General features: G+C 43.6%; 1 protein-coding gene across 1 annotated transcript; it reads left to right on the top strand.

Moving 5' to 3' along the window:
- Positions 1-25: 25 nt before the first annotated feature.
- Positions 26-3591, top strand: LOC132591496 (uncharacterized). Its single transcript, XM_088664428.1, has one exon. It carries the CDS (start codon positions 1513-1515, stop codon positions 2539-2541), a length of 1029 nt encoding a protein of 342 aa, XP_088520554.1. The 5' UTR covers positions 26-1512; the 3' UTR covers positions 2542-3591.
- The last annotated feature ends 24009 nt before the right edge of the window (positions 3592-27600 follow it).

Below are 27600 nucleotides of genomic sequence, written 5' to 3'. Positions count from 1 at the left end.
GCTGCCTAAGGGGTCTAGGGGCAACGCGAGGCTAAGCGACCCCCTAAAAAGCCCTGGGGTGAACCAGGGCAAACAATAGCCTGCAGCGCGACCAGAGGAGAAACCCCTGAAGCCTACATCTCCGACGAGGTGAGACGACGGGGGGGACTCGTGGCGCTAGGCTAAGAACGACCCAAGGCAAGCAAGCCCCAAAGTCCGAGGGAGCAAAGCGGGGGGATATCCAACACAACAACCCCAAAGGACAAAGACAAGCCAATAGAAAGAAATAAGGAGAGGGGGAGCGGAAAAGAAAAATACAGACGCTGAATGCAGCTCTGCATAATAAGCCCACACACCCCACCCTAAGGAAAAGGCGCCGGTGAAGTACATATCGGGGACTAGAAGGGAGAAAACAAAGGAAGCCCTTCTAATTATACAAAAGCTACCACTGCGGGGATTCTCCCACAAACGTTAACAAGAAAAGGGGAGAATAGAAAAGAGACATTGCGACAGATTTTAAATAAGGAACACTGAGCAACTGAGAAACTGAGTAGTTAATAAAGCCAATCTAAAGAAAGGAAAGAGAGGAGGCGGAGGGAACTTAAAGAAAAAACAAAAGAGGAGAGACACTGAATCTTAAACTCCAACCTCCAAATCTTGAATTAAATGGACAATACCTTTATGTGTAATTAATGAGTAAGAACAGAAAAATGGAGTAGCGTGCTTCTGAGCTGGGCTGGGCTGATTAGCAACCAGGAAGGAAGACGACGGAGTGCATAGCACTGCAAAGCGGGAGGAGAGAGAGGAGGAGAAAGAGAGACTGACGTGAGTGAGTGATAGCGACGCCAAGAGGTCAAAGAATAGACTCACAAGAAAGGTAAACTCCAGCCCAGAGCAGACAACAACGGACAGAAAAAAAGAAAAAGAAAAAGAAAGGAAAGGTGGAAAGAAGACACTGCAGGAAAGGAATATAAGAACCGAAGCAAACTGACTTTTATTCTCCCTTTTATTGAAGAAGGGGAAAGGGGGCTGTGTTTTTCCATCTGGAGCTTCGAACAAAAGTACCTTCCATTATGATGGAATATTATTGACAGCTCTGCTGATATTGCTGCTCCCACTATACTGATATTATTATTTTTACTTCTCTGTTGATATTACTCTACCGATACTGTTGTTATAGTTGTTATAGCTTCCTCTCTGGGAGGGAGGGAGGTTCAAATTGGTTTAAATTGGTCTAAATTGGGGAAAGCAGCAATACATAACAAATAATTTGGAAAGTGGGAAAGTGGTCTTTCCTCCTTCTTGCTTTTTTTCCCCCTCCTTCCTTCTTCCTCCTCTCCCCCCTTTTTCTTTTTTTTCTTTTTCCTTCTCTCTCTTTCTTTTTTCCTTCCCTCTTCATAAGGAAAGAAAGGGAGAAAGAAGAGGGCCTAGAGATAATTGCTAAAAGTGGGAGAAGAGGTGAATTAATACAAAAGGGGAGACTGTGGGAGATATCTACTTTGGTAGACAGAAATACGGAATAAGTTATCCACCATGACCCAGAATAAAAAATACAACTCAGGCTCCCTAAATAATCAGACAAGGAGAAATTCGGGACAGGACCACGAAATGGATCTGAGAGAGCTCATCTTGAGCCTAAGGGGGGACATAGGGGAAATGAGGAGGGAATTTACAGAAATGAAAAGTGACCTGAATGAGAAAGTGAAGAGTCTGGAGGAAAAATTTGATAAAATGGATACAAAAACAGAGGACAATGCAAATTCAATAAAAGAATTAGAGTCCCAAATGAAAGAAGTAATAGAGGAAAATAAAGAAATGAAAAAAGAGGTAGAGGAACTCAAAACAAAAATTTCACAGTTAGAGGAAGCATCAAAGAAATCAACCAGAGAGTACAGAGAGCATAAAAAAGAAAGTGAAAAGATCAGGAAGGAAAATGAGGAGTTCAAGATAAAACAAGAAGCGACATGGGATGCACTGTCGATCTTACAGATGCAAGCCAAGGAAAGGATTCTCAGATTAAGGGGAGTGCCAGAAAAACAGGAAGAAGATATACAAAAATTAATAATAGTGCCACTGGCGAAATGGATAGGAATAAGTGAGGAAAAAATGATGGAAAACACAGAAAGTATATTTAGAGTAAATTCTAAAAAGGCAAAAGCCAACAGATGGCCTGGGGACTGCCTAATCACATTAACATCAAACAAAATCAGAAATATGATGCTTCGAAATAGAAGGAAAAATCCATTGAAAATAGAAGGAGAGGAAATCATAATACTAAAGGAGATCCCGCCACGCATACTTAAAAAGAGGGAAAAATACCACTTCCTGGTAAACGCCCTGAACTCGAAAGGAATATACTATAAATGGGAAATCCCGGAAGGGATTACCTTTACCTTCAAAGGAATAAGGAAAAGAATAGAAAGGTTAGAGGATGCAGAAAAATTCCTAAGAACATATAGAAACGATTTTGGGGGTGACAGACAGATAGCAGAAAGAGAGCCCGGCCCAGAAAATGCAAAACAAAGACACACAGATCAGGAAGAAGACGAGGAAAGTGAATAAAGACAGAGCGAAGAAAAGCAAGACCCAGATTAAAAGAACTAGAAGCCAGGAAAACTATCCAGTTGTTTATGTTTTAAAAATTTGATTTAATAAAGATGTTTTTAAAAATATTGACGTGGAACGTGAATGGCTTAAATGATAAAAAGAAAAGGAATAAAATAGAACACATATTATGTAAACAAAAAAATGACATTGTGTGCCTGCAAGAAATGCACGTAAATAAGGAACATAAAAGGGTACTGATCAACGCGAAACTAGGAAATGAGTTCATTGCAGCAGACCAAACAAGAAAAAGGGGAGTAGTAATGTATATTAGACCAACTCTAGAACCAAAATTAATATACTCTGATATAAATGGAAGAATGTTAATAGTCAAAATAACACAACAGGGGGAAGATTTTATAATAATGGGGCTCTATGCACCAAATGAGAAGAAAACGGCTTTTTATAAAAAAGTAGAAACAAAATTAATGGAATATATGGGGGACAAGTTGATTGTTCTGGGAGACTTTAACGGGGTGATTAATCCACAATTAGACAGGTCAGAGAAAACCAAAAATCAAGGGAAGGTCCCAATAGTTTTCACAAATCTAACGGAAACTCTGGACTTAATAGACTCCTGGAGGTATAAACATGGGGAGGAAAGAGACTACACCTTCTATTCAGAGGTCAGGAAAACATCCAGCAGAATTGACATGGTATGGATATCTAAGGAATTAATAACAAGAGTAGCTGAAGTGTCAATACTCCCCAAAGTAATCTCAGATCACAATCCAGTTGTGTTAAAAATAAAACCAAAATGGGTCTCAAGATTAAGGAGATGGAAACTAGATGAGTCACTATTAAAGAATGAAAAGATTGTGGAGGGAGCAAGAAAAGAATTAGAAAACTATTTTGAGATAAATAAAAAGGGAAATGATAATATAAGTATGATCTGGGACGCAGGAAAAGCGGTCATGAGGGGCTTTTTTATAAAGCAAAGTATAGAAGAAAAGCGGAAAAAAGAAAAAGAAAAAGAAAATTTACTTGAAGAAATAAAGAAAAAAGAAAGAGAGCTGTTAAAAAGATCAAACCCCGAAAATATAAGAAAAGAAATAAAACTCCTGCAAACAGAATATGAAAGAAAATTAGAACAGGAAATAGAGAAAAAGGTGAGATGGAATAAACAAAATAATTTTGAATTTGCAAATAAGCCCGGAAAATATTTAGCGTGGCAGCTGAAAAAGAGAGAAATTGGTAAACAAATAAACAGAATAAAAGTGGGAGAAAAACTTATAGATGACCCTATATTAATAATCAAAAAATTTGTGAAATACTATGAGAATCTTTATAAAAAAGATACAGAGAAGGAAGAACAAATAGAAGAGTATCTACAACAACATAAAATACCTGACATAGGAGAGGAGGAACTACAAAAGCTAAACGCCCCAATATCGGAAACAGAAATAATAAGAGCAATACAAAAACTGAAGACGGGTAAGTCACCAGGCCCCGATGGCCCCCCCATCGGAATACTATAAGAGCTTGGCAGAAACACTAACAACACCACTTAAAGATATTATGAATAAAGCCCTAGAGAGTGGAGTGATACCCGATTCTTGGACCGAGGCATACATAACCCTTATCCCCAAACAGGGAGGAGATTTAGAATTAATGTCTAACTTTAGACCAATTTCGCTTCTTAATAGCGACTACAAAATATTTGCAAATATTCTTGCAAATAGACTCAAAGAGGCAATACAGGAGATCATACATCCAGACCAGGCAGGTTTCCTTCCAGGGAGAAGTATAGCAGACAACACAAGAAATATTATAGATATAATCGAACTCCTGGAAGTAAACAATGAAAGAAAGGCGGCACTGCTACTTCTGGACGCAGAAAAGGCATTTGACAATGTCTCTTGGCGATATATAAAGAAGCAATTGGAAATAATGAACATCGGGGAGAGGTACAGAAAAGGAATAGGAGCTATATACAACAGACAGTCGGCAAGGTTATTAATAAACGGTAATGTATCAGATAAAATCGAAATCGCTAAAGGAACAAGGCAGGGCTGCCCAGTGTCGCCCCTGCTTTTCATACTAGCATTAGAACCCCTATTACAAGAAATTAGGAATAAAGACAATATAAAAGGAATAAGAGTTGGTGAGAGGGTATATAAAACAAGGGCGTTTGCCGATGACATAATAGTAACAACGCAGGACCCCATAGAGAGTATCCCAGTGGTTATAGACACAATCACGGAATTTGGAAAAATAATGGGAATGAAAATAAATTACCAAAAAACCAAAATGATAACCAAAAATATGACAAAGGAGGAGAAAAAAGAATTACAGGATGAAACAGGATTGGAGATAACAAACAAAGGAAAATATTTGGGAATTTGGATATCAAACAACAACCTAAATTTATATGAAGACAATTATGATAGGGCATGGAAAGAGATAAAAAAAAACATGGAAGTATGGAATAAATTGCATTTATCTTTATGGGGAAGAGTGTCGGCTATAAAGATGAACGTCCTACCCAAAATGATGTTCTTATTTCAAGCTATCCCAATTCTAGGAGGATCTAAGTGTTTTAAGGAATGGAAAAAGGAGATAGCTAAATTTGTGTGGAGTGGGAAGAAACCCAGAATTAAGCACCAACTCTTAATAGATAAAAGAACAAGGGGTGGATTTGCATTACCTGATTTGGAAATGTACCATGCAGCTGCCGGACTCGTCTGGCTGGGGGAGTGGATTAAATTAAAAAGAATGGATATATTGGATCTGGAAGGCCACGACGCAAGATTCGGGTGGCACTCCTATTTAATATATGGAAAGGTCAAGGCGCACAGGGGTTTTTAAAATCATATAGTAAGGAAATCCCCGTATAAAATCTGGGTACAATATAAAAACATATTAGAACCGAAAATTCCGCTTTGGACATCACCAATTGAAGCCAGTGCGGTGAAAAGAAAGAACATGAGAAGTAATTGGCCTACCTATAGAGAAGTATTAGAAATTAAAGAAGGAAAACCAATATTGAAAAAATACGAGGAGATCAAAAATAATCTAACAGAGTGGCTGCAATATTTTCAATTAAACCAAAAATTCGGAACAGATATAAAACAAGGATTGGCAATGGAAACATCTAAATTTGAAATGAACCTAATAAGAACAAAAAAGAAAAAAGTATCCTTACTATATGATTACCTCCTGGAATGGGAAACAAAAGAGGAACAGACCAAGGCAGTAATGATCAGGTGGGCCCAGGACTTCGGATATAACATTCAGATGGAGCAGTGGGAAAAGTTGTGGGCAGAAGACATGAGATTTACTGCATGTTACAGCCTGCGGGAAAACAACATGAAAATGTTTTACCGTTGGCACCTCACTCCCCACAAACTGGCCAAAATGTATGAAGGGGCAAATCCACATTGTTGGAGATGCAAGAATGAAATTGGGTCGTACTATCACATGTGGTGGACTTGCCAAGACATTAGAAAATATTGGAATACCATCTATGAAGAGATTAAAAAACTACTAAAACAATCAATTAAGAAAAGACCAGAAATGTTTCTACTGAGCATACTCCCACCAGATATTAAGAAAGAAGCTAGAACTCTACTGCTATATACAATCACAGCAGCCAGAGTCTTAGTGGCTAGGAAATGGAAGAGCGAGAACTTGCCCACAGTAACAGAATGGCAAGTACTTGTGCTTGAATATTTGCAGCTGGCAAAATTAACCAACTCAATAAGAGAAGTACCACCACAAAAGATATCAAAAGAATGGAGTGCTTATAAAAGGTACCTAAACCTATACTATCCAAACAATTGTTTATTAGCAGAAATAGAGTAACGTTTGAAAAAAAAAGAAGAAAGGGAAAAAAAGAAAAGAAAAGAAATGGGAAAACTAGAACACCAATCCGCAGTACTGGAAAAAATATGATATTGTGTAATTAGGAGGTCTGGAAGTAGTTATGAGACATTAGGAAAAGAAATATCAGCTACAAGCTGTTCACGTTGCGAATGTAGCTTTTTGCGTTAGATTATGCATTATTTATGTAATCTTTTTTTTTGTAATTTCTATGTAATTTTTGTTTTCTGTTGTAAATTTACGTAATGCAAATCGAAGATATACCTGTATAAACCTATTTTTTAACCAATAAAGTAAAAAAAATAAAAAATAAAAAAAATAAACCAAGACTACAAGATATTCACATCAATCTTGGCCAACCGCCTAAAAATCTTCTTATCCAAGTTAATAGCTACAGACCAAACCGGCTTCCAAGGCAACCAAACTCCCACTGACAATTATGTCCCTAGACATCCTCAAAGCTTTTGATTGCTTAGAGTGGAACTATCTATTAGCAGTGCTAACTAGCATGAAATTTGGCCCCAATTTCTTACAAATCCTCAAACAAATATACTCCCAAGCCTCAGCAAAATGCAGAGTCAACAATATGGACTCAAATACCATAGTAATTCAAAGAGGCACAAAACAAGGGTGCCCACTGTCTCCCTTCCTATTTATTCTGGCTCTAGAACCCCTACCGTGTTTCCCCTTTTTTAAGACACCGTCTTATAACTTTTTTTCCTCAAAAAAAAACACGGTGTCTTATTTTCAGGGGATGTCTTATTGTTATTATGTTTTTATGGTATCTATGGTTCTGGGCGGTGGGACGGCAGGCCTCCTCGGCCGGGCCATGAAGAGGCCAGGCCGCTGGCTAGGCGCTCCGCCCGGCGATGCCTTTGTCTCGGTTTTTTAATTCTTCTATTTCCCCCCTGCCAACCGCTCCAAGGTTCCTGCTACTTTATTTTGGGGTGTGTGTGTTTTGCATGAGGATGAGCAGGGCTGAGGGATCCCGCCCGGCCTTAGACAGGTCACCCGCGCGCCTGCCGAGCTTGGCTAGCCGAGCTTGGCGAGGCGGAAGGCCTCCAGGGAATGTGGGGCCCGGGCAAGGCGGCACTGAGAGCCCCCACGGTCGTGCAGCCATTGCCCTTGTTGCTGTGTTCCTTTCAAGCCTCTCGCTCAAAACGAGGCGCTCACTGCACTTGGAAGGAGCCGCGCGCCCACGGCTCATGCAGCAAGGGCCCTCCCGACTCCTTCCCAGGCGCCCCTTTCCCCTCTTTCTTGCGTTAAGGGCGGCGGGCGGCAGGCAGGAAGAGGCCAGGTCGCTGGCTCGGCGTTCCGCCCGATCGGCGCTGCGGAGCGCTCTGAGTGATCGGAGCTGTGGAGTGCTCCGCCCGATCGGCGCTGCGGAGCGCTCTGAGTGATCGGAGCTGTGGAGTGCTCCGCCCGATCGGCGCTGCGGAGCGCTCCGAGCGATCGGCGCTGCGGAGCGCTCCGCTCTGCCGCCACTGATTCTGGGCGCCGGGGCGGCAGGCCTCCTCGCCGGGCGCTCTGGCGGCGCAGAAGGGGCCAGCAGCGCTCCCGCCGTGTGTCACCCCGGTGGTGCGGAAGGCCTGCGGGCCTCCCGTCACTACTCTGCCTTGGGCCATGCAGCCCATAACACTCCGGCGTCGCGGAAGGGGCCAGCAGCGCTCCCACCGCCGTCCATCACTCCAGCGGTGCGGAAGCGCCCGCGGGCCTCCCGCCGCAGCTCAGCCTCGGGCCATGCAGCCCACAGGGGCGAGCAGCAGCCTCGCCTCCTCCTGGCCCGGCAGCAGCAACAGCAACAGCAGCGGGAGGACAAGGACGGCGCTGCTGCTGGGTCCCGCTGCCTCGAGGCGAGCGGCGCTGCTGCGCGGAGGTATGGCTTATTTTCAGGGGGTGTTTAATCTGCACAAATGCTTAAAAAGCCTGCTATGGCTTACTTTCTGACTATGTATTAAAAAGGGGGAAACACGGTAGCAATCTGAATCCGAGCAGCCACAGACATCAAGGGAGTGGAAATAAAAGACAGAACTTATAAATTAGGACTCTTCGCAGATGACCTAATGGTCACAACAGCTTAAACACAGCAACCTCCCTAATCAGAGAACTCAACACATTTGCAATGGCATCGGGCCTACAAGTAAAGCCATGTGCTTCAACACCCCTCCACACACACCGTAAAAACTCACCAGTATCACCAAGATAAAACTCTGTCACACCAAGTTCAGATACCTAGGCGTACAAATAACCAAAAACCTCAATAAATTATACCTCCGCAACTACAAGCCCCTGTGGTGACAAATAAATAAAGACCCAAAGAGATGGGACAACATGAACTCCACTCTCTCAGACAAAATAGGCATGATCAAAATGATCACCCTCCCAAAACTAACCTACCTATTCCAAACCCTCCCAGTCTGGATCCCCCCAACCCAATTATGCAAATGGCAGAGAAAATTACACTCTTTCATCTTCTCACATAAAAAACCAAGAATAAGCACCAAATACCTGCACCTCCCCACCTCAACAGGAGGATGGGGAATCCCCAACATAGAAGCATATTACAAAGCCAACCAAATAGGCCATATAATCCCATATATACTGGAGGATGAGACAAAACAATGGGTACACCTAGAGAGGGACTCAATTGAAAATATCTGCACCACAGCATACCCATTCCTCCCAAATAAACTAAGGAAAATTCCCAAAACACTTAACGGGTACACACAAACCATGTTCAAAGCATGGAAAACAGAAACAGGCAAACTATCCCCAACTCCATCCCCACTAATTCCCCTGGCTTACCACCCATTATTCCATCATGCAGCACAAAACCTCCAGATAAAAACCTGTCAAACCAAAGGCTTACATCACCTAACAGACTTCTATAGATATATCAAACCTTTGTCAACACAAGACAAACTAGAAGACACTCAAATGCCCTGGTTAGCACAACACCAACCCTCCTAAACAATCCAGCAGTAAAATCAGCAGCAACTAGACCCCTGACAACCTTTGAAAATATTGGTATCCGCAATATACAAAATACTACTCCAAAATCCCACAAACTCCCTAGACGCAATAAAAAAACAATGGGAGGATGACATAGGATATGAGATTAACCCCACTCAGTGGACCAGAATGTGTCTAAACCCCCCTTTAAATCCATATCAATGAAAAGAAAATCACTCACCCTAAAACTCACCTACAGGTGGTACCTAGCACCAAGAAAACTAGCGCTAATACGCCCAGGAACCTCACCAAAATGCTGGAGAGGGTGCACCTCCACAGGGACATAAATCCACATGTGGTGGGAATGCCCCAAAATCCAATTATTCTGGACAACAACCATATGAGAAATATGTAAAATAACTAAGCAAGTAATAGAAATCACCCCAGAATTGGCCTTACTAAACATCTTCCAAGACAATAATGCCCATTCACACCACAAAGAACTCATAACCCACCTACTTTCAGCAACCAGAAACATCATAACCAGACACTGGAGAGACCTGTCAGGAATCAGCATGGACCAATGGTACCAAATAGTATGAGAAACAGCCTTACTATAAAAGCTAACCAATAAGCTGAAACTGACACGGGGACAAATAGAAGAGGACGCCTTCGCCCTGGTATGGCTCCCCTTTATCACACCACAGCCCAGCAAGACAATGACAAAAAAATCTACCAACAGCATACAAATCAGTATGGCTAATCTGATCCAAAACACCCACCCACCCACGAAAACAAAGACCACCGCAGCCATCCACAAATTAACTCTCTCGCCACCAAAAGAACACAAGCGAATAAAAGCGAACCTGCACAAACAATGCTGACATCAAACCCTACATATATTAAGTCAAATAGAAACATCACCACCCGATCCCACCCCCTATCCACCTCGTTCCCCCTCTTTCTTCCCAGTGTCTCAACAAATGTAACGGCTTTGCAAACATGATATATGTAAAAAAATGAGAGAGAGACACTGCACACACCCTTGTAAATCAAGAAATCTTTGATAAAAATACTTCAAAAAAAACAATGGCAGAAAGATTGATATATGTTTGTTGATTCTACTTCTGGTGCAGCTAGCAACTTTTTTTAAAAAAAATAGATTCATTGCATTCAGAACTGTCGTTCACACAATGTAGAACCTGGGTGTTGGCAGAGGTTTGGCCACATGCAGAGAGCATCTTAGTGTAATATCCAGGATTTGGAACTTTGATGCATGTTGGCGACCACCGTTCCCTTCAATTGCTCTTCAGGATGAGAACACATTAGCTTCCAGAGGATTTTTTTTTGGATCTCCAAAAGGTCCACCAGATTGCAATAAACAACAACAAAAACCTTGCCAAACCTTGAGAAGCTGGGAAATGTATGCAAATATCTGGCCTTTGTAGATTAGCAGGTAAGTGCTTTGGAAGTGGTTGGAGCTTGCATTTCTATTCCTTTAATTTTAATTCCTTCCTGTTGCAGTGTGTTGAGTCACTGAATAGCAAATAGAGTTTATTGGTGGGGTGGGGAATTTTGCTCTCATGATATCACCGCCACAGCATCTGCTGTTCAGCCTTTTAGTTTATGAGGTGGGCACAGAATAAATTTGCAGAATTATAGTTTGCTTGGCTCAGGACCCTTAGATAAATAAGCCTGTCTGTCTCAGGAGACAGTGGGGGAGTATGTCTTCAGGGGTGAAGTCAAACCATTGGAGAGTTACGGTGCCTGCTGTAGCAGAGACTGATGCGGGAGAGAGGTGTTTGGTTGCAGCTGAGGCAGAGGAAGGCGTCCAGATGGGCTGATACAGGTGCACCAGGGAGTTTCTTGTGGTCCCTTCCAACTCTATGATTCTACAACATTTGGGGGGGGGGGAATTGTGCATCTGCAACTGGTCTGCCCCACCTCCTTCCTGGCATGACTCATATTAATGCCTGAAGGAAAGATTTCCTCCTTGTGGGGCAACTCACCCTCCTGGGGCTCAGCTTCCCCATCTTCTCCTCCTTCCCTCCTTCCCTCCAGCTGTTTGCATTGAGTTCCTGCACTGGGTTAAGGAAGGCCTAGTGTGACGGACCCAAGGACTTTGCCACCAATTAATATGCGACAAACCCAGTCCCTGCGTTGTCACTAAACTTTCGGGGATCCGCTGCCACCAATTATGTGACGAAATGTCCTCCCTCTCTATTACTAAAAATGTGACACAGGAATCCAGGGGTGAAACCACCCTCCCTCTTCTCCTGCCGCCTTAAAATAAACCCCTTTTACTTGTGGGTTTCTTAGTAAAGAGAGTCTTCCAGCTTACGTGGCCTGGTATCTTGAGAAACTCTAGGCTGTTTGACGGAATAACCTCCTGCCTACAGTAAAGGGTCTCACTCAGTTTGATTCCCCACTGCAAAGGTTTGCCCTTTCCACTCTGGCAACTTTGTGGCACCCCAGGTTATCCTCCTAAGCCTCCTCAGTGTAACTCTAAGACACAAACTGTCGCCTCTAATCCCGAGGTAAGTTTTGTCCTCTATTGAGCCACCACTTCTGTGAGTTTAGATACCCAGCTGGAATAACTAAGCACATCCACTAACATTTAAGAAAGCTTTATTTAGACTAGATGTCTTTTAAATGCGTAATGGTTTCATGTGTACAGGCTCTTAGATCATATTCTTAGTTTCATTTAACAATGGCTAGATAATATAATTCAATTAAACTCCTCAGAACACTTTAAGATCTCCTGCTCCTACACACTCCCTCGCTATCTCTTCACTCCCACAACCCTCTCACAATCCCCCGAATTAACTGCCTCCCATTCCTTTTAAACTCCTGGCAGTCCCGCCCCTCAGGAATGGAATGCGTCATTTATCCAGGAGGTTGGGGGTTTAACTCTTTGCACCCTGGAGTTCTTTTGCCCACCAGGCCAATCCGTCACACCTAGGTTGTTGTTGTTGTTGTTGTTGTTTAGTCGTGTCCGACACTTCGTGACCCCATGGACCATAGCACGCTAGGCACCCCTGTCTTCCACTGCCTCCCGCAGTTTGGTCAAACTCATGTTTGTAGCTTCGAGAACACTGTCCAACCATCTCATCCTCTGTCGTCCCCTTCTCCTAGTGCCCTCCATCTTTCCCAACATCAAGGTCTTTTCCAAGGATTCTTCTCTTCTCATGAGGTGGCCAATCACACCTAGGTACCTCCTCTCCAAGGATGAATGCTCTGAAGTGCCACTGTGCTTGAAGCCACCTCCCTCTCAGAGGACATTTGGGCAACCTGGTTGTCCACATGCCCCCCCGGTGTAGCAAGGGGGCAATGGGGCTGTCCGTCCTGGGCACGCCCCCCCGTGACTCCCAAGCCGAGCAGCGCCGCTCCAGCACTGTACGGGGATGGTACCGGGGTCCTCTGCTTGTGGCTGCAGGCACGGACGGCGGGTCCCGGTGCCATCCCCGTGCGGCGCTGCAGTGCCGCTGCTGCTGCTGCATGGCGCGCATGTGCAGTGTTGCTATGTACGACACATGCGTCATGCGTGGCGACGGCGCACATGCGCACTGTGTGGCAATGCCCTGCCCCCAGGTGCATGCCCCTGGGTGCCGCTCTGGGTGCCCGAGGGGCTTCCTCAGCCGCTGCACACGCCAACTGTGTCCTTCGGTCAGCAAGTACCCTAGATCTGCTTCCTTCTCCTTCACTTCACTTGATACTAAGATTGTCTGCATATCCTGTGACCCTTGATGTCTTGTGGGCTCTCCAGAGTCCTTGGAAGCAGAGGGCCAGGCTGGACATGACCTTAAATGACTCTGCATCCTTGGCCAGAGTCGTCTTTCACATTGGTTTTACTGGCGCATTGCCCGGGGCGCTGGACGCTGGTCTACCATATGGCTGGCTGGCCTGCAGAGAAAAAGGTTGCGAGAAGCAAAGAAAAGGGGAGGAGAGCTTGGAGGTGACCCGATCTGCACATGCCCCGTTGGTTTTTGTGCCGACTGTGCACGCGCCGGCACATGCTCGGGACCCTGCACCTCCCTCCTCTCAGCAACTTTCACTTTCCTGCCATTGCTGGGCAGGGCTTCCCTGGCGCCAGGGAAGAGGCGGAGGCTGGACGTGGCGCCCCTGCCCGTCACGCCAAAGCAATGCCGCACCCGGAGCCTCCTCCTCTTCCCCACCAGAGGCGCCGCCCTCCAGCCCAGCCGTTATGGAGAGGCGGGCGCTTGTCCCAGTTGGCGGACCTGGTGCCGCACAGAGGAAGAGGAAGGAGAGACAGGCCGCGAGATTGCAAACCACCTGAGTCTCCTGCTGCTGTTTTCTGCAGATGCAACAGAAATGGTGAAGAAGGTCCTCTTCGCCATCACCATCGCCACTTGGTAGGCTCAATGTTGAGCTCTAACCCATGTCCAGTCTGATCCAGAACGAGTTTTCCGCCACTGGTGCTCTAGCCGTCTCAACGATTGTCTCATCACCCTCAGCTCCTGGGGAAATCACGGGGCTGTCCGGGCTTCATGCAATCGTAGAGGGTGCTTCAGAGCCAGACAGTAAATAGCCCTGGTTATGGTGTATGGAGTTTGTGGTGGATGGCAGGGGAGGGGGGTTGGATCTCCGGGGAGGCCTTGTTTTTGTGATGGTGCAGTCTCCCAGGTGGGATGGCTCAAGGGGCGGGTGGATCTCGGTGAGTGGAGGCAGCTCCTGGGCAAGCGGCCTGGGTCGAGGCGGCCTGGATTTCACTTCAGGGGTGGTTGGATCTCGGTGGGCGGCGGTGGATCCTGGGTGAGCGGCCTGGCTCAAGGCAGCCTGGATTTTGGTTGAGTGGTGTCCGGAAAGGTATGGATCTGATGTCTCGGGGGGGTGGATCGTGGGGTGGTATTGATGGGGGTGGGTTTGCTTGGATTGTGGGGTGGGTTTGATTTTGGTGCGGTGGATGGCGGGGCAGGGTGGATCTCAGTGAGGTATGTGGATCTCAGGGCCGGGGCTGTCCGTTGGGCCTAAATTTCGTTGGTTGGTCTGGATCTCAGCAGACTGCCTGATCTCACGGGAGTATGCTCCTATTCCGCCTATTCCTTTGATGTCCACTGGAGGTCGCTATTTATTTTGACACAAAATCAGGTATATACCTGCCATAGGTGTGCCATCTGTCCAATCTAACTTGATATGAACACTGTACCATCCGCAAGTGACATTGTGGCCAAATTTGATGACGATCGGGCATGCGGTTTCGGAGAAAGCTGGGGTTTAACAAAACACACATATATAGATAGATAGATAATATTCTTATCTAATTATTATTCTTAATTCTAAACTGATAGCCTACATCAACTTCCAAAAAGAATATTTTAATACATCAAATATAACAATATTTTTTCAAATATACTTTCAATTTCTTCCAATCCTCCTCCACCGTCTCTTCCTTCTGATCACGGAGTCGTCCAGTCACTTTGGAATGTTCCATAAAGTCCATCATCTTCATTTGCCATTCTTCTACAGTTGGTATATCTTGGGTCGCTCAGTTCTTAGTAGGTAATATTATTGCAGCTGTTGTGGCATACAAAAAGAATCTAACATCTTTTCTTTTGGGATTTCTTCCCCTACTATTCCAAGTAGAAAGGCTTCCGGTTTCTTAAAAAAGGTGTTTTTATTTTATTATAACACATTTTTCAATCTTCCTGTATATATATATAAATGTAAACTGGGCATGTGTGTTCGTCTCCAATGTTCAAGGAAACCGCTTGACCGATTGCATTCAAATTTAGACACAAAGTTGAATGTGACTATGAGAGCAAGCCTATACCGTTTTCAAAGACAGATATCACACCTGTGCAACATAAAAACCCCAAAAGCATGTATTTCAGAACTCACAAATCAGACAAAAGTGCATGCTGGGAGCACAGGAGAGTTGCAAAATAGCGCCCTCTAGCAACGGCTACTCTGGTACTGCACCTAGAAAGACTTCCCTCTGCACAGAATCTTGGGTCGGCTTTCCAAACTGGGCCGAGTGGAGTTGGGAGCTCGCCTGGGTGGGGGATCATAGAATCATAGAGTTGGAAGAGACCACAAGGGCCATCCAGTCCAACCCCCTGCCAAGCAGGAAACACCATCAAAGCATTCCTGACAGATGGCTGTCAAGCCTCCGCTTAAAGACCTCCAAAGAAGGAGACTCCACCACAATCCTTGGCAGCAAATTCCACTGTCGAACAGCTCACACGATCAGGAAGTTCTTCCTAATGTTTACGTGGAATCTTCTTTCTTTTAGCTTGAATCCATTGCTCCGTGTCCGCTTCTCTGGAGCAGCAGAAAACAACCTTTCACCCTCCTCTATATGACATCCTTTTATATATTTGAACATGGCTATCATATCACCCCTTAACCTTCTCTTCTCCAGGGTAAACATACCCAGCTCCCTAAGCCATTCCTCATAAGGCATCGTTTCCAGGCCTTTGACCATTTTGGTTGCCCTCTTCTGGACACGTTCCAGCTTGTCAGTATCCTTCTTGAACTGTGGTGCCCAGAACTGGACACAGTACTCCAGGTGAGGTCTGACCAGAGCAGAATACAGTGGTACTATTACTTCCCTGGATCTAGATGATATACTCCTATTGATGCATCCCAGAATTACATTGGCTTTTTGAGCTGCTGCATCACACTGTTGACTCATGTCAAGTTTGTGGTCTACCAAGACTCCTAGCTCCTTCTCACATGTACTGCTCTCAAGCCAGGTGTCACCCATCCTGTATTTGTGCCTTTCATTTTTTTGCCCAAGTGTAGTACTTTACATTTCTCCCTTTTAAAATTCATCTTGTTTGCTTTGGCCCAGTTGTCTAATCTGTTAAGGTCATTTTGAAGTGTGATCCTGTCCTCTGGGGTATTAGCCACCCCTCCCAATTTGGTGTCATCTGCAAACTTGATCAGGATGTCCTCAAGCCCATTATCAAAGTCATTGATAAAGATTTTGCAAAAGCCTGGGCCCAAGACAGAACCCTGTGGCACCCCACTAGTCACTTCTCTCCAGGATGAAGAGGAGCCATTGATGAGCACCCTTTGGGTTTCGTCAGTCAGTCCGTTACAAATCCACTGAATGGTAGCATTGTCTAGCCCGCATTTTACCAGCTTCTTTACAAGAATATCATGGGGCACCTTGTCAAAGACCTTGCTGAAATCAAGATAGGCTATATCCACAGCATTCCCTTCATCCACCAGGCTTGCAATTCTGTCAAAAAATGAGATCAGATTAGTCTGACATGACCTATTTTTCAGAAACCCATGCTGACTTTTAGTAATCACAGTGTTCCTTTCTAGGTGCTCACAGACCATTTGCTTAATGATCTGCTCTAGAATCTTTCCTGGTGTTGGTGTCAGGCTGACTGGGCAGTGATTGTTTGGGTCCTCCCTTTTCCCCTTTTTGTATATAGGGATAACATTTGCCCTCCTCCAGTCTGCTGGGACTTCGCCTGTTCTCCGGGAATTCTCAAAGATAACTGCCAGTGCTTCGGAAATCACCACTGCCAGTTCTTTTAATACTCTTGGATGTAGTTCATCTGGCCCTGGAGACTTAAATACATCTACAGTGGTGCCTCACTAGACGAATTTAATTCGTTCCATGGGTCTATTCTTATAACGAAAAATTTGTCTAGCGAATCCCATAGGAATGCATTGATTTTTTTTTAAATTGCCCATAGGAACGCATTAATTGAATTTCAATGCATTCCTATGGGAAACCGCGATTCGCTAGACAAATTTTTCGTAAAACGAATTTGTCTAGCGAGTCAACCTCCGCTAGAAAAATCCTTTCTTTAAGTGAAAATTTTGTCTTACGGGGCGTTTGTTAAGCGAGGCACCACTGTATACTAGCCAAGTATTATTGTACTACCTCCTTCCTTGTTCTGGGCTGTGTTTCCCATTCTGAATCATCTGCTCCATATTCTTCAGGTCAGGCATTGTTTTCTTTTTCGGAGAAGACTGAGGCAAAGAAGGTATTGAGGAGTTCTGCCCTTTCTCTGTCCCCTGTTCGCATTTCACCATCTTCTCCTCTAAGTGACCCCACTGTTTCCTTGTTCTTCCTTTTGCTACGGACATACCCATAAAAGCCCTTTTTGTTGCTTTTAAGCTCTCTAGCAAGCCTGAGTTCATTCTGTGCTTTAGCTTTTCTGACTTTGTCTCTACACGTGCTGGCTATTTGTTTGAATTCCTCTCTGGTGATTTCCCCCCTTTTCCATTTTTTGTACATATCCCTTTTAGATCTTAACTCAGTTAAAAGTTCTTTAGATAGCCACCCTGGCTTCTTTAGGCACCTTCCGTGTTTCTGTCTCATTGGTATTGCCTGAAGTTGTGCTTTTATTATCTCCCTTTTAACAAACTCCCAACCATCATGAACTCCCTTCCCTTTTAGTATTTCTGTTCATGGGATTTCACCCAGTGTTTCCCTCAGTCTTCTGAAGTCAGCTTTCTTAGTCTAGAATTTGAGTCTTAGTATGCTTGGTTTCTCATTTCCGCTGTATAATAAACTCCAGAAGACCATGGTCACTCCCACCTAATGATCCTGCCACTTCTACCCCACTATCCAGGGGTTTGGTTGAGGAGGGGGCGGGATGGGTCATGGTTCGGGACAGGGTGGAGCCAATCAAAGGGATGATCCCTACGCCAAATGATAAATGGACATAAATCTGACATCAGGAATCACAAGACAGAGAAACCAGTAGGAGATCTCAAAGTAGCTGTTTTATTACAGAAAAAATCCAGAAACAGACTGGAAAGAGAAGTTGCTGAATTGCAACTCAGTACCCAGCTTAAAACCATGGAGAGACCTGGTCTGAATAAGGACATTGGATTCTTATCTCATTATACATGATTAAACTTTCTTCAGCACCTCACCCCTTTTTCCCCCCTGCAAGACCAATTGCAGTCGTTAACAGTTGTTAACAGTCATCATCAGGTTTACCACTCCTATCAGCCAATCACCCATTCCCACCACCCTTCTGAGTAATACCCCCACCCTCTGACTCTTCATAAGGGTCTGGTGACTTCTGTTTCAGTGTATCTGAAGAAGTGTGCATGCACATGAAAGCTCATACCAATCGCAAACTTAGTTGGTCTCTAAGGTGCTACTGGAATGATTTTTTAAATTTTGTTTTGACTGCATCAGACCAACATGGCTACCTACCTGTAACTACTCCATGTTATGCAAATTTCTCTTCATGAACCTCCATGTCACATTATCAAAGCCTTCTCAGCATCGATAAACATTAATACAGCTTTACATTTTTTCTTAACTCCTAACATTTCCAAAATATCTATCACATTCCTAATATTTTCCTTCATATGTCTCCCAGGCAGAAAATCCCCCTGGTCCTTATGAATGTATTCATTCAAAACCCTCTTCAATTTTGTGGCCAAAATATTTGCAAATTTTTTATAATTCACATTCAATAGGAAAATTGGTCGGTAATTCTTCACTTGAGCTCTATCCAAATCTGACTTAGGAATCAGAGTAATGAAGGCCTCTTTCCAAGTCTCGGGTGCTTTGTCCCCCCCCCCCTAATTATCTTATTGCAGACATCCATCAACGGTTGAATGAGCCAATCTTTTAATGTCTTACAATATTTGGATGTCAATCCATCAGGGCCTGGGGTCTTGCCGATTTGCATTTGATTTATTGCTGTCTCCACCTCTTGTCTCGATATCAAACCATTAAGTAGGATCTTTTTGGGGGGGATTTTCTGTAATCCATTTCTGCCCAAAAACTGTTCTATTTTATCATTGTCCTCCTTCTCTCTTTTATACAACTGTTTGTAATATTTCTGAAAGCTTTTCCTTATCTCCGCAGGGTTCTCTATAGATTTTCCATCCTCAACAATGTTTGTGATCGTGTACTGCTTCTGTCTCTTCTTTAATTGCCATGCCAATCATTTACCACATTTATTTGCCGATTCAAAAGTCCTTTGTCTCATCATCTTTATTTTCCATTCTATCGCCTGATTATCATTTCACTCCTTTTGTAAACCACTTTGAGGGGGTTTTCATACAATCAATCAAAGTATATATTTTATGAAATAAATAAATTGAATAGACTGTCCCAAGTTCATCCGGTGAGCTTGGTGGCTGGGTGGAATTGGAACCTGGATCTATTTGGTTCTAGTCTAAGACTGTATGCCATTGGTTCCCAAAGGAGGTGGCACCACTATCTGGGGGGCTGTGGGATGACCATGGGGGGCATTAAGAGGCAAGGGGCTAGCAGTAGGGCACTGGAGTTCTAAATGGCTATCAGACTTTGAAAAGGTATAATTGAAGTTCATCAGTTTTGTTCAATTAATTAAACCCAATAGCTTTAACTGGATTTCGAATAAATGTGCAATAAAGTAGTTACAGGTAGGTAGCCATGTTGGTCTGAGTCGAAACAAAATAAAAAAATTCCTTCAGTAGCACCTTAAAGACCAACTAAGTTTTTATTTGGTATGAGCTTTCATGTGCATGCACACTTCATCAGATACCTGATCTGATCTGATGAAGTGTGCATGCACAAGAAAGCTCATACCAAAATAAAAACTTAGTTGGTGTTTAAGGTGCTACTATTGGAATTTTTTTTATTTTGTGCAATAAACTGCTACTGTTTTGAATTTTACTGTGTAGTTATTTTCCTTAAAGAGGTCATGCAAACAACTACAGTGGTACCCCGGTTTATGAACACAATTGGTTCTGGAAGTCTGTTCATAAACTGAAGCGAACTTTCCCATTGAAAGTAATGGAAAATGGATTAATCTGTTCCAGACGGTCCGCGGAGTACTTAAACTGAAGCGTTCATAAACTGAAGCGAACTTTCCCATTGAAAGTAATGGAAAGTGGATTAATCCGTTCCAGACAGGTCTGCAGAGTACTCAACCTGAAGCGTACTTAACCCGAAGCATGGGTGTAATTGGTTCCGGAAGTCTGTCCATAAACTGAAGCGTTCATAAACTGAAGCGAACTTTCCCATTGAAAGTAATGGAAAGTGAATTAATCCGTTCCAGATGGGTCCGCGGTGTTCGTAAACCAAAAATTCGTAAACCGAGGTGTTCATAAACCGAGGTTCCACTGTATTGTGAATCATGATTTTTATAGATTAGGGTAGAATAGTGGACACTGGGAATTAGTTTATGGACCAAGGGAGCAGTGCCCTGAAAATGTTCGGGAACTTCTGCTCTAAACACTAAACACCAAAGTGTCTCTCTACACACCAACTCTGCATTGTCTGAAGACAAGAGTGTGGTCAAAATAAGGGGCCACAATGCAACAGGTTCAGGGACAAGAAGACATAGATACATACAGGGCCATCTTAAGTGTATCAGGTGCCATGGCGCGATGATCCTTCTGGCGCCCCTCGTGCTCCGCCAGGCAGGGCCAGGCGCAGCGAGCAGCCAGAGGGTGTTCCTCTTCCCTGCCACCCCTCGACAGAGGCAGCTCCGCTTCTTGTTTTGCATTCCTCTTACACTTTCAGGGTACAGAAGAATCCACCCCCTTTCCCCCTCTCCATTTTCCTCCTCTGAACATTGTTCCTTTTGATCTGTGACTAGAGAAGGTAGATGAAAATTGATCTTGCTTCCCGTGGAAAAAATAGATCAAAGCCTCCACCCGGGTTCCACGTGCTTTAAAACTGGCACTTTCTTTTGCAGTTGGGGGGGGGGCTAAAGGAAGGGCGAGGGGCCTTCTGGAGTGTGCCATTGTGATTCCCGCATTCATCTACACAAGTGATGACTGCCTGGGAGTGCTGCAGAGGCTGCTGATCTTCCCAGCTGAGTTCCTAAGATTACCCTCTGAGCAACTGCCGGGTGTGAAACCAGGCCTCTGCGGGGAATGGATCTCCCTTTCCTAGCGAGGGCGCCTGCTGCCTGGAAGAGGATTCCTTTCTCAGGCATGCACACACTGCCCGTTTTCTCCAACAGACAGATTTCAGAACTGTGCATGACAAGCACAAGTGAATAAAAAACTTGCTAGGCAATCGGTGTTGCCAATTGCTGCATTGCATGCCCGGGAAGAATGCAATGCAAGACAGGAAAGGAAATCCCTTCCACTGGAACAATTTCTATTGGCAATAACGAATGCCCTGCTGCGGTGGCTTTCTGCTTGACTCCAAAGCTTTCTATAATCTTCCGACAACAAAGGTTGGCCCAGTAAAGGGTATCACTTTACCTATATGCTGCTGTCTCTCCAAATTCACTAGCTGCCTCTTCGGCCATGTCATCCTAGTTGGCCCCCAGATCTTAAAAGGTGCCAGGCATTCACCTCCACTGCCTACTGCCCTATAAGCCCTTCAGTCACTTCCCCCCCACCTTTCCCCCCTTTTGCTCAACCTAAAAAGCAAAATCTAGAATGTTAAGAAAAAGAGAGGCAGGGGGAATTGAAGGAACTGGGCCCAAAATTTTAGAAACCAAAGAGCTTGCAATGGCTTGTAACTTGGATAAAGGTTATGGTCCAGCTCTGCACTTTGCCGTGCAGTTACCTGGTTCAGTCTAATTGTAGGGCAATAAACCAGGTGGCGCTGTGGTTAAACCACTGAGCCTAGGGCTTGCTGATCAGAAGGTCGGCGGTTCGAATCCCTGTGACGGGGTGAGCTCCCGTTGCTTGGTCCCAGCTCCTGCCAACCTAGCAGTTCGAAAGCACGTCAAAATGCAAGTAGATAAATAGGAACCGCTACAGCGGGAAGGTAAACGGCGTTTCCATGTGCTGCTCTGGTTTGCCAGAAGCGGCTTTGTCATGCTGGCCACATGACCTGGAAGCTATACGCCGGCTCCCTCGGCCAATAATGCGAGATGAGCGCGCAACCCCAGAGTCGGTCACGACTGGACCTAATGGTCAGGGGTCCCTTTACCTTTACCTTTATGTTATATTATGTTATATTATATTATATTATTATATTATATTATATTATATTATGGTAAGTCTTGCTTACCTGGAGATTCAGGCCCTCCCCCTGCCACCTTTTGGACCCAGGAAGTCCTAGAGTTCTTATGAATAGTGGGGGACACATCCAGATTGCAATGGAGCCTGTCCTGCAGGCACAAATTCCTGCCTTCATCTATCCTGCCACCTGCAACCTCATGGTAATGGCTGAAGCAGGTCACTGTCACCTAAAGCAGATTGCCAGGCCAGCCTCCCAGCCTCCCAAATAAACCTGTAACTTGTAGTTTTATTACGGTGGTGTGTAGACTGCTGTTAGGAGTAACTAACTATAGTTCCTTCCTAGGGCTTCTGTGTGGGAGCTAAAGAAGTTTAGTCATCCCTCTGCCTGCCTGCCTCCAAGGACCTCCGCTGTTTGATGTGAACCTCACACATAGTGTCGCCCAACACCTCACTCCCAAATGGCCAACACTTCCAAGAGTTCAAGAAGCACCAGCTGCTTTGTGGGATACAGTTTCCAAAACTGTCTGCTGTGTGACTAGGGTTGCAGCTTTTGCCACTGGTACCAAAACAGTTGGTTTGGAAAGCAGGGGGGTGGTATTCCCAGTTGACCTGCTTATAGGCATTCATCCTCATTTGTTTGCAGGAAGGTTAGATGACGTTGGCTACTTAATGAGCATTGTTTCTGTTTTGTTTGTTAGAAAGGAAAACGAACTTGGAGTGCATACTTAAACTGTGGAATGCACACACACACCCCCAGGAGACAGCAATGACCTCCAACTTAGATGGCTTTAAAATAGGAGTAGACATATCATGGATGAGCGGGTTATTGGTGGCTATGAGCCACAATGGCTCTGCTCTGCCTCCATGGTCAGAGGCAGCAATCTTTCTGAATATCAGCTGCTGGAAACTGCAGGAGGGGAGACAGTGCTCTTGTGTTCAGCTCCTGCGCTTAGGCTTCCCATAATGGGCATCTGATCAGCTACTGTGAGAACAGGATGTTGGACTATGTGGGCCACTGTCCTGATCCAACAGGCTCTTCTTGTGTTCTTAACCTGAATTTACCAGTATGTGACTGAATTTAAGGCAGTTGGCATCCACCTGTCTCTTCAGAGAAAATGGAGGAGTGCACCTTTGGAGGTAAAGTCAAACCATTGGAGAGTTGCAGCGCCTGCTGTGGCTGTAGAGACTGATAGGGGAGAGATATGTTTTGTTGCAGCTGGGGCAGATGAATGTGTCCAGTTTTGTTGCTGCAAATGCACCACGGGGTTTCTTCTCTCTTTGCTCCTCCCAGCAGTCACTCCTCCTCTGACCACTGCTGTGGATGCACAACCTGACTCAATTCCATGTGAAAATTGCATGTCCGATCAAACAACATATTGGAACTTTAAGAAAGGATGTACAAGATAACAAAGTCCAGATACAAGGAGTAGACATCAGAGTTACAGAATTGGAAACCCAGAGACTCCAACTGAAGAAACAAGAGGAGGCAACCCAGATTGCGATTGCTTTTCTTCAGATGAAGGAACGCGAAGCTCATTTACGCTTGAGAAATTTTCCTGAGATTGAACAAGGGAATGTAAAAGAAGCAATAATTCTTTTTTAAAAAATAAAATAAAATGAAGTCTTTATTGATGAAAATGATTAAAATGAAGATTTACAAAAAAGCAATCAAGGGAAGAAGGAAAAGATAAGAAAAGAGTAAAGTAAACATGCATACACAGATACAATCACAAAACATACAAATTCAAACACCCATACTAATACAAACACATTTCTCTTTCTACTATTTACATTACTTCTACTTTCCTTTGACCTCCAATTATACTTGCTGCATTATATATTAACTGGGTAATTCTGCACAGTTATTTATCTTAGTTACCTTTTCCCTTATTTTATTCATAGTCTCTATCCTATTTGTCATTTCATACAATAATTAGTCAGGCTCAGTCTAGATTTGCCAATGGAGTTCTTATTACATTATTATTTTTTAAATATTCTTCAAATACTTCCCATTCCCTACAGACATTTTGTTTCATCTGCCCTCTCATTTTGCCTGTCATTTTTGCTAGCTGCATATATTCTACCATTAACATTCTCCAATCCTCAATTGTGGGTACATTTTTGTTTTTCCAGTTCCTTGCAATTATAATTCTTCCCGCCACCGTTCCATACATAAGCAGTGTTCTTTTATCTTTCTCTATTTCCTTTGGCAAAAGACTCAACAGAAATAACTCTGGGTTTTTTTTTAAGTTACACTTCAATATTTTTTTAAATTCCTCGTATATGATGTTCCACAGTTCTCTGACCTCCTTACAGGTCCACCACATGTGTATATACGACCCGTTCTCCTTTTCACATCTCCAACATGTGGGGGACCTATTTTTATACATTTTAGATAGCTTTTCAGGTGTTATATGCCATCTGTATATCATTTTAAAGACATTCTCCTTTAAGTTGTAGCAGGCCGTAAACTTGATGTCCACCTGCCAGAGTTTTTCCCATTGGTCTATCATAATATTGTGTCCTAAGTCTTGAGCCCATTCCACCATCGTTGCTTTTGTTTGTTCTTCTTTCAACTCCCACTCCAGTAATATATCGTACAATTGTGAAATGTGCTTCCCTTTACTTTGAACCACTGCTTTCTCAAATCTTGATGTTTCTTCAGCTATTCCTATTTTTTTATCCGTCAAGAACCTTTGTCTTATCTGGAAGTATTGGAACCAATCCGATATCTTTTCTTTAATTTCTTCATAATTTTTCAATCTTAATTTCTCTTTTGTTCCTTCCATAATAAATCTGTATGTTACCCAATCTGTTTTCATATTTAATTTTTTAACCACTGTGGCTTCTTCTGGAGATGCCCACAGCGGAATTTTTGGTTCCAATACCCCCTTAAATTTTGACCATATGTTGTAGACTTAGAGTGACTTTCTTACCAGATGGTTCTGGTAAGGTTCTTACCTTGTGTACTTTAGTCTTGTCATAGACTAAATAGGAATGCCATCCATACTGAATTCCATAGCCTTCCAGGTCTAATAACTCTGGATTTCTTAGTGTAACCCACTCTTTTATCCATGACAATCCTGCAGCTGCATGGTACAGTTCGAGCTCGGGTAAGCCGAAGCATGGGCGTAGGCAGGGGGCAGGAGGGGGCAATTGCCCCCCCCTAGAAGCAAAAGGCTGAGGGGCGCAGGCGTGGCAGCCCCAGGCTGCCGCTCCCGGCACGAAGCTCCAGCGGCGTGCGGGGAGCGTAAGTGGAGGAGGCAGCCACGGGCTCGTGTTCCCCGCGCGCCTCTGGAGCTTCGCGCCGGGAGCAGGAGCCTGGGGCCGCCTCCTCGGAAGACCGGGGAGGCGCGGAGGAGGCAGCCACAGGCTCGCGTTCCCTGCGCGCCTCTGGAGCTTCGCGGCGGGAGCAGGAGCCTGGGGCCGCCTCCTCAGAAGACCAGGGAGGCGCGGAGGAGGCAGCCACAGGCTTGCGTTCCCTGCACGCCTCGGGAGCTTCGCGTCGGGAGCAGGAGCCTGGGGCCGCCTCCTCGGAAGAGCTGGGTGGTGCAGGCAACGTAGCCACGCCCACATTCCCATGTGGCCCCTCCCCTCCCGCCCCTTGCCCCCCTAATTTTGATCCTGAGTACGCCCCTGAGCCGAAGCCCCCTCTCTCTTTTTTATCTGTCAGCAATTTATGTTTAATTCTCGGCCTTTTGCCGTTCCAGATAAATTTTGCTAATTCTTTCCTCCATTCAACAAAACATTTCATCCCCCCTAAAATTGGAATGTTTTGAAATAAATACATTTTAGGGAGGACACTCATTTTAATTGCTGATATCCTACCCCAAAAAGAGAGGTGCAATTTACTCCATGTCTCCATATTTTTTTTAATTTCCTTCCATGCTTTTACGTAGTTGTTCTCGTACAAGTGGATACTCTTATTCGTTATCCACAAACCTAGATATTTCACTTTATTTTTTACCTGTATACCCGTTAGTTCTTGTAATTCTATGTTTTCCTCTGCATTTAAATTTTTTGTTATCAATGTGGTTTTTTTGTAATTAACTTTCAGCCCTGCTACCTTCCCATATTTTTGAATTATCTCTAATGCCTTAGGTATATTTTCTTTCGGGTCCTGTGTGCTAATTATTAAATCATCGGCAAATGTTCGGATTTTATAAGATCTTTCTCCAATAGTTATTACTTTTATTTCCGTTTCTTTTCTGATTTTTTCTAATAGAATTTCCAAGACCATAATAAATAATAGTGGAGAAAGCGGACACCCTTGTCTTGTCCCCTTTGTTATTTGGAAACTATCTGTCAAGTTTCCGTTCACTATTAATCTTGCTTTCTGTAGATCATAAATAGCATTTACCGCTCTTTCTAACCCTCCTTCTATTCCTAATGCTTTGACTTGAGCCTTCATAAACTGCCATGATACGTTGTCAAAGGCCTTTTCGGCATCCAGCAACAAAAAGGCCGCCTTTTTATCTGGTTTAAATTCCAGGTATTCCATTAAATCTATTATGTTTCTTGTATTGTCTGATATTTGCCTTCCTGGCAAGAATCCGGCCTGGTTATGGTGTATTATTTCTTTAAGTACCTGTTTTAATCTATCTGCAATTATTCTGGCAAAGATCTTATAATCAGCATTTAGTAGTGATATAGGTCTATAGTTAGGCATTTACTGTCTAAATCTGCATCAGGTTTCAGTAGTAGTGTAATATATGCTTCTTTCCAAGATTCCGGCATACTTCCTTCTTGTAATATCCTATTCATTATTTCTTGCAGGTGACTTATCAATATTTCCTCCATTTTCTTGTAATATTCTAACGGCAGTCTGTCTGGACCTGGTTTTTTTCCAGTTTTTGCCTTTTTCATTATATTTCTTATTTCTTGTATTGTTATGGGGGTATTTAGTTTTTAATTTTTTCTTTTATATTCACTGCCAATTTATTTTCATCCAAATATTTTTGCATTTCTTCCTTATTTTCTTATTTTCTCTTATATAATTCTTCATAATATTTTACAATTTTTTTCATTATTGTCTGCTGATTATCTATAATTTTTTCTCCTACTTTAATTCTGTTTATCATCTTTTCACTATTCTTTTTCTTAAGTTGCCAGGCTAAATACTTGCCTGGTTTGTTCGCAAATTCAAAATTATTTCTTTTCCAAATTTTCAATTTCCAATCCATTTCTTGTTCAATTTTTCTTTTATATTCTGATTTTAATAGCTTTATCTCATTAATTAAATTTTTATTTTTGGGATTCTTATTTAAATCATTTTCTTTTCTTTTCAATTCTTCCACTAACCTCTTTTTTTCCTTTTCCTTCTCTTTTTTCTGAATGGCATTTTGATTTATAAAGTATGCTCTAATGAGGGCC

The sequence above is a fragment of the Zootoca vivipara genome, chromosome Z2 (assembly GCF_965207765.1).
Source record: "Zootoca vivipara chromosome Z2, rZooViv2.hap1.1, whole genome shotgun sequence".
Lineage (NCBI taxonomy): Eukaryota > Metazoa > Chordata > Lepidosauria > Squamata > Lacertidae > Zootoca > Zootoca vivipara.
This window is presented reverse-complemented; position numbering and strand designations above follow the sequence as displayed.

Bases quoted from the DNA above. Each gene is read 5' to 3' on its own strand.
- LOC132591496 (XM_088664428.1), top strand. From the start codon at position 1,513: ATGACCCAGAATAAAAAATACAACTCAGGCTCCCTAAATAATCAGACA.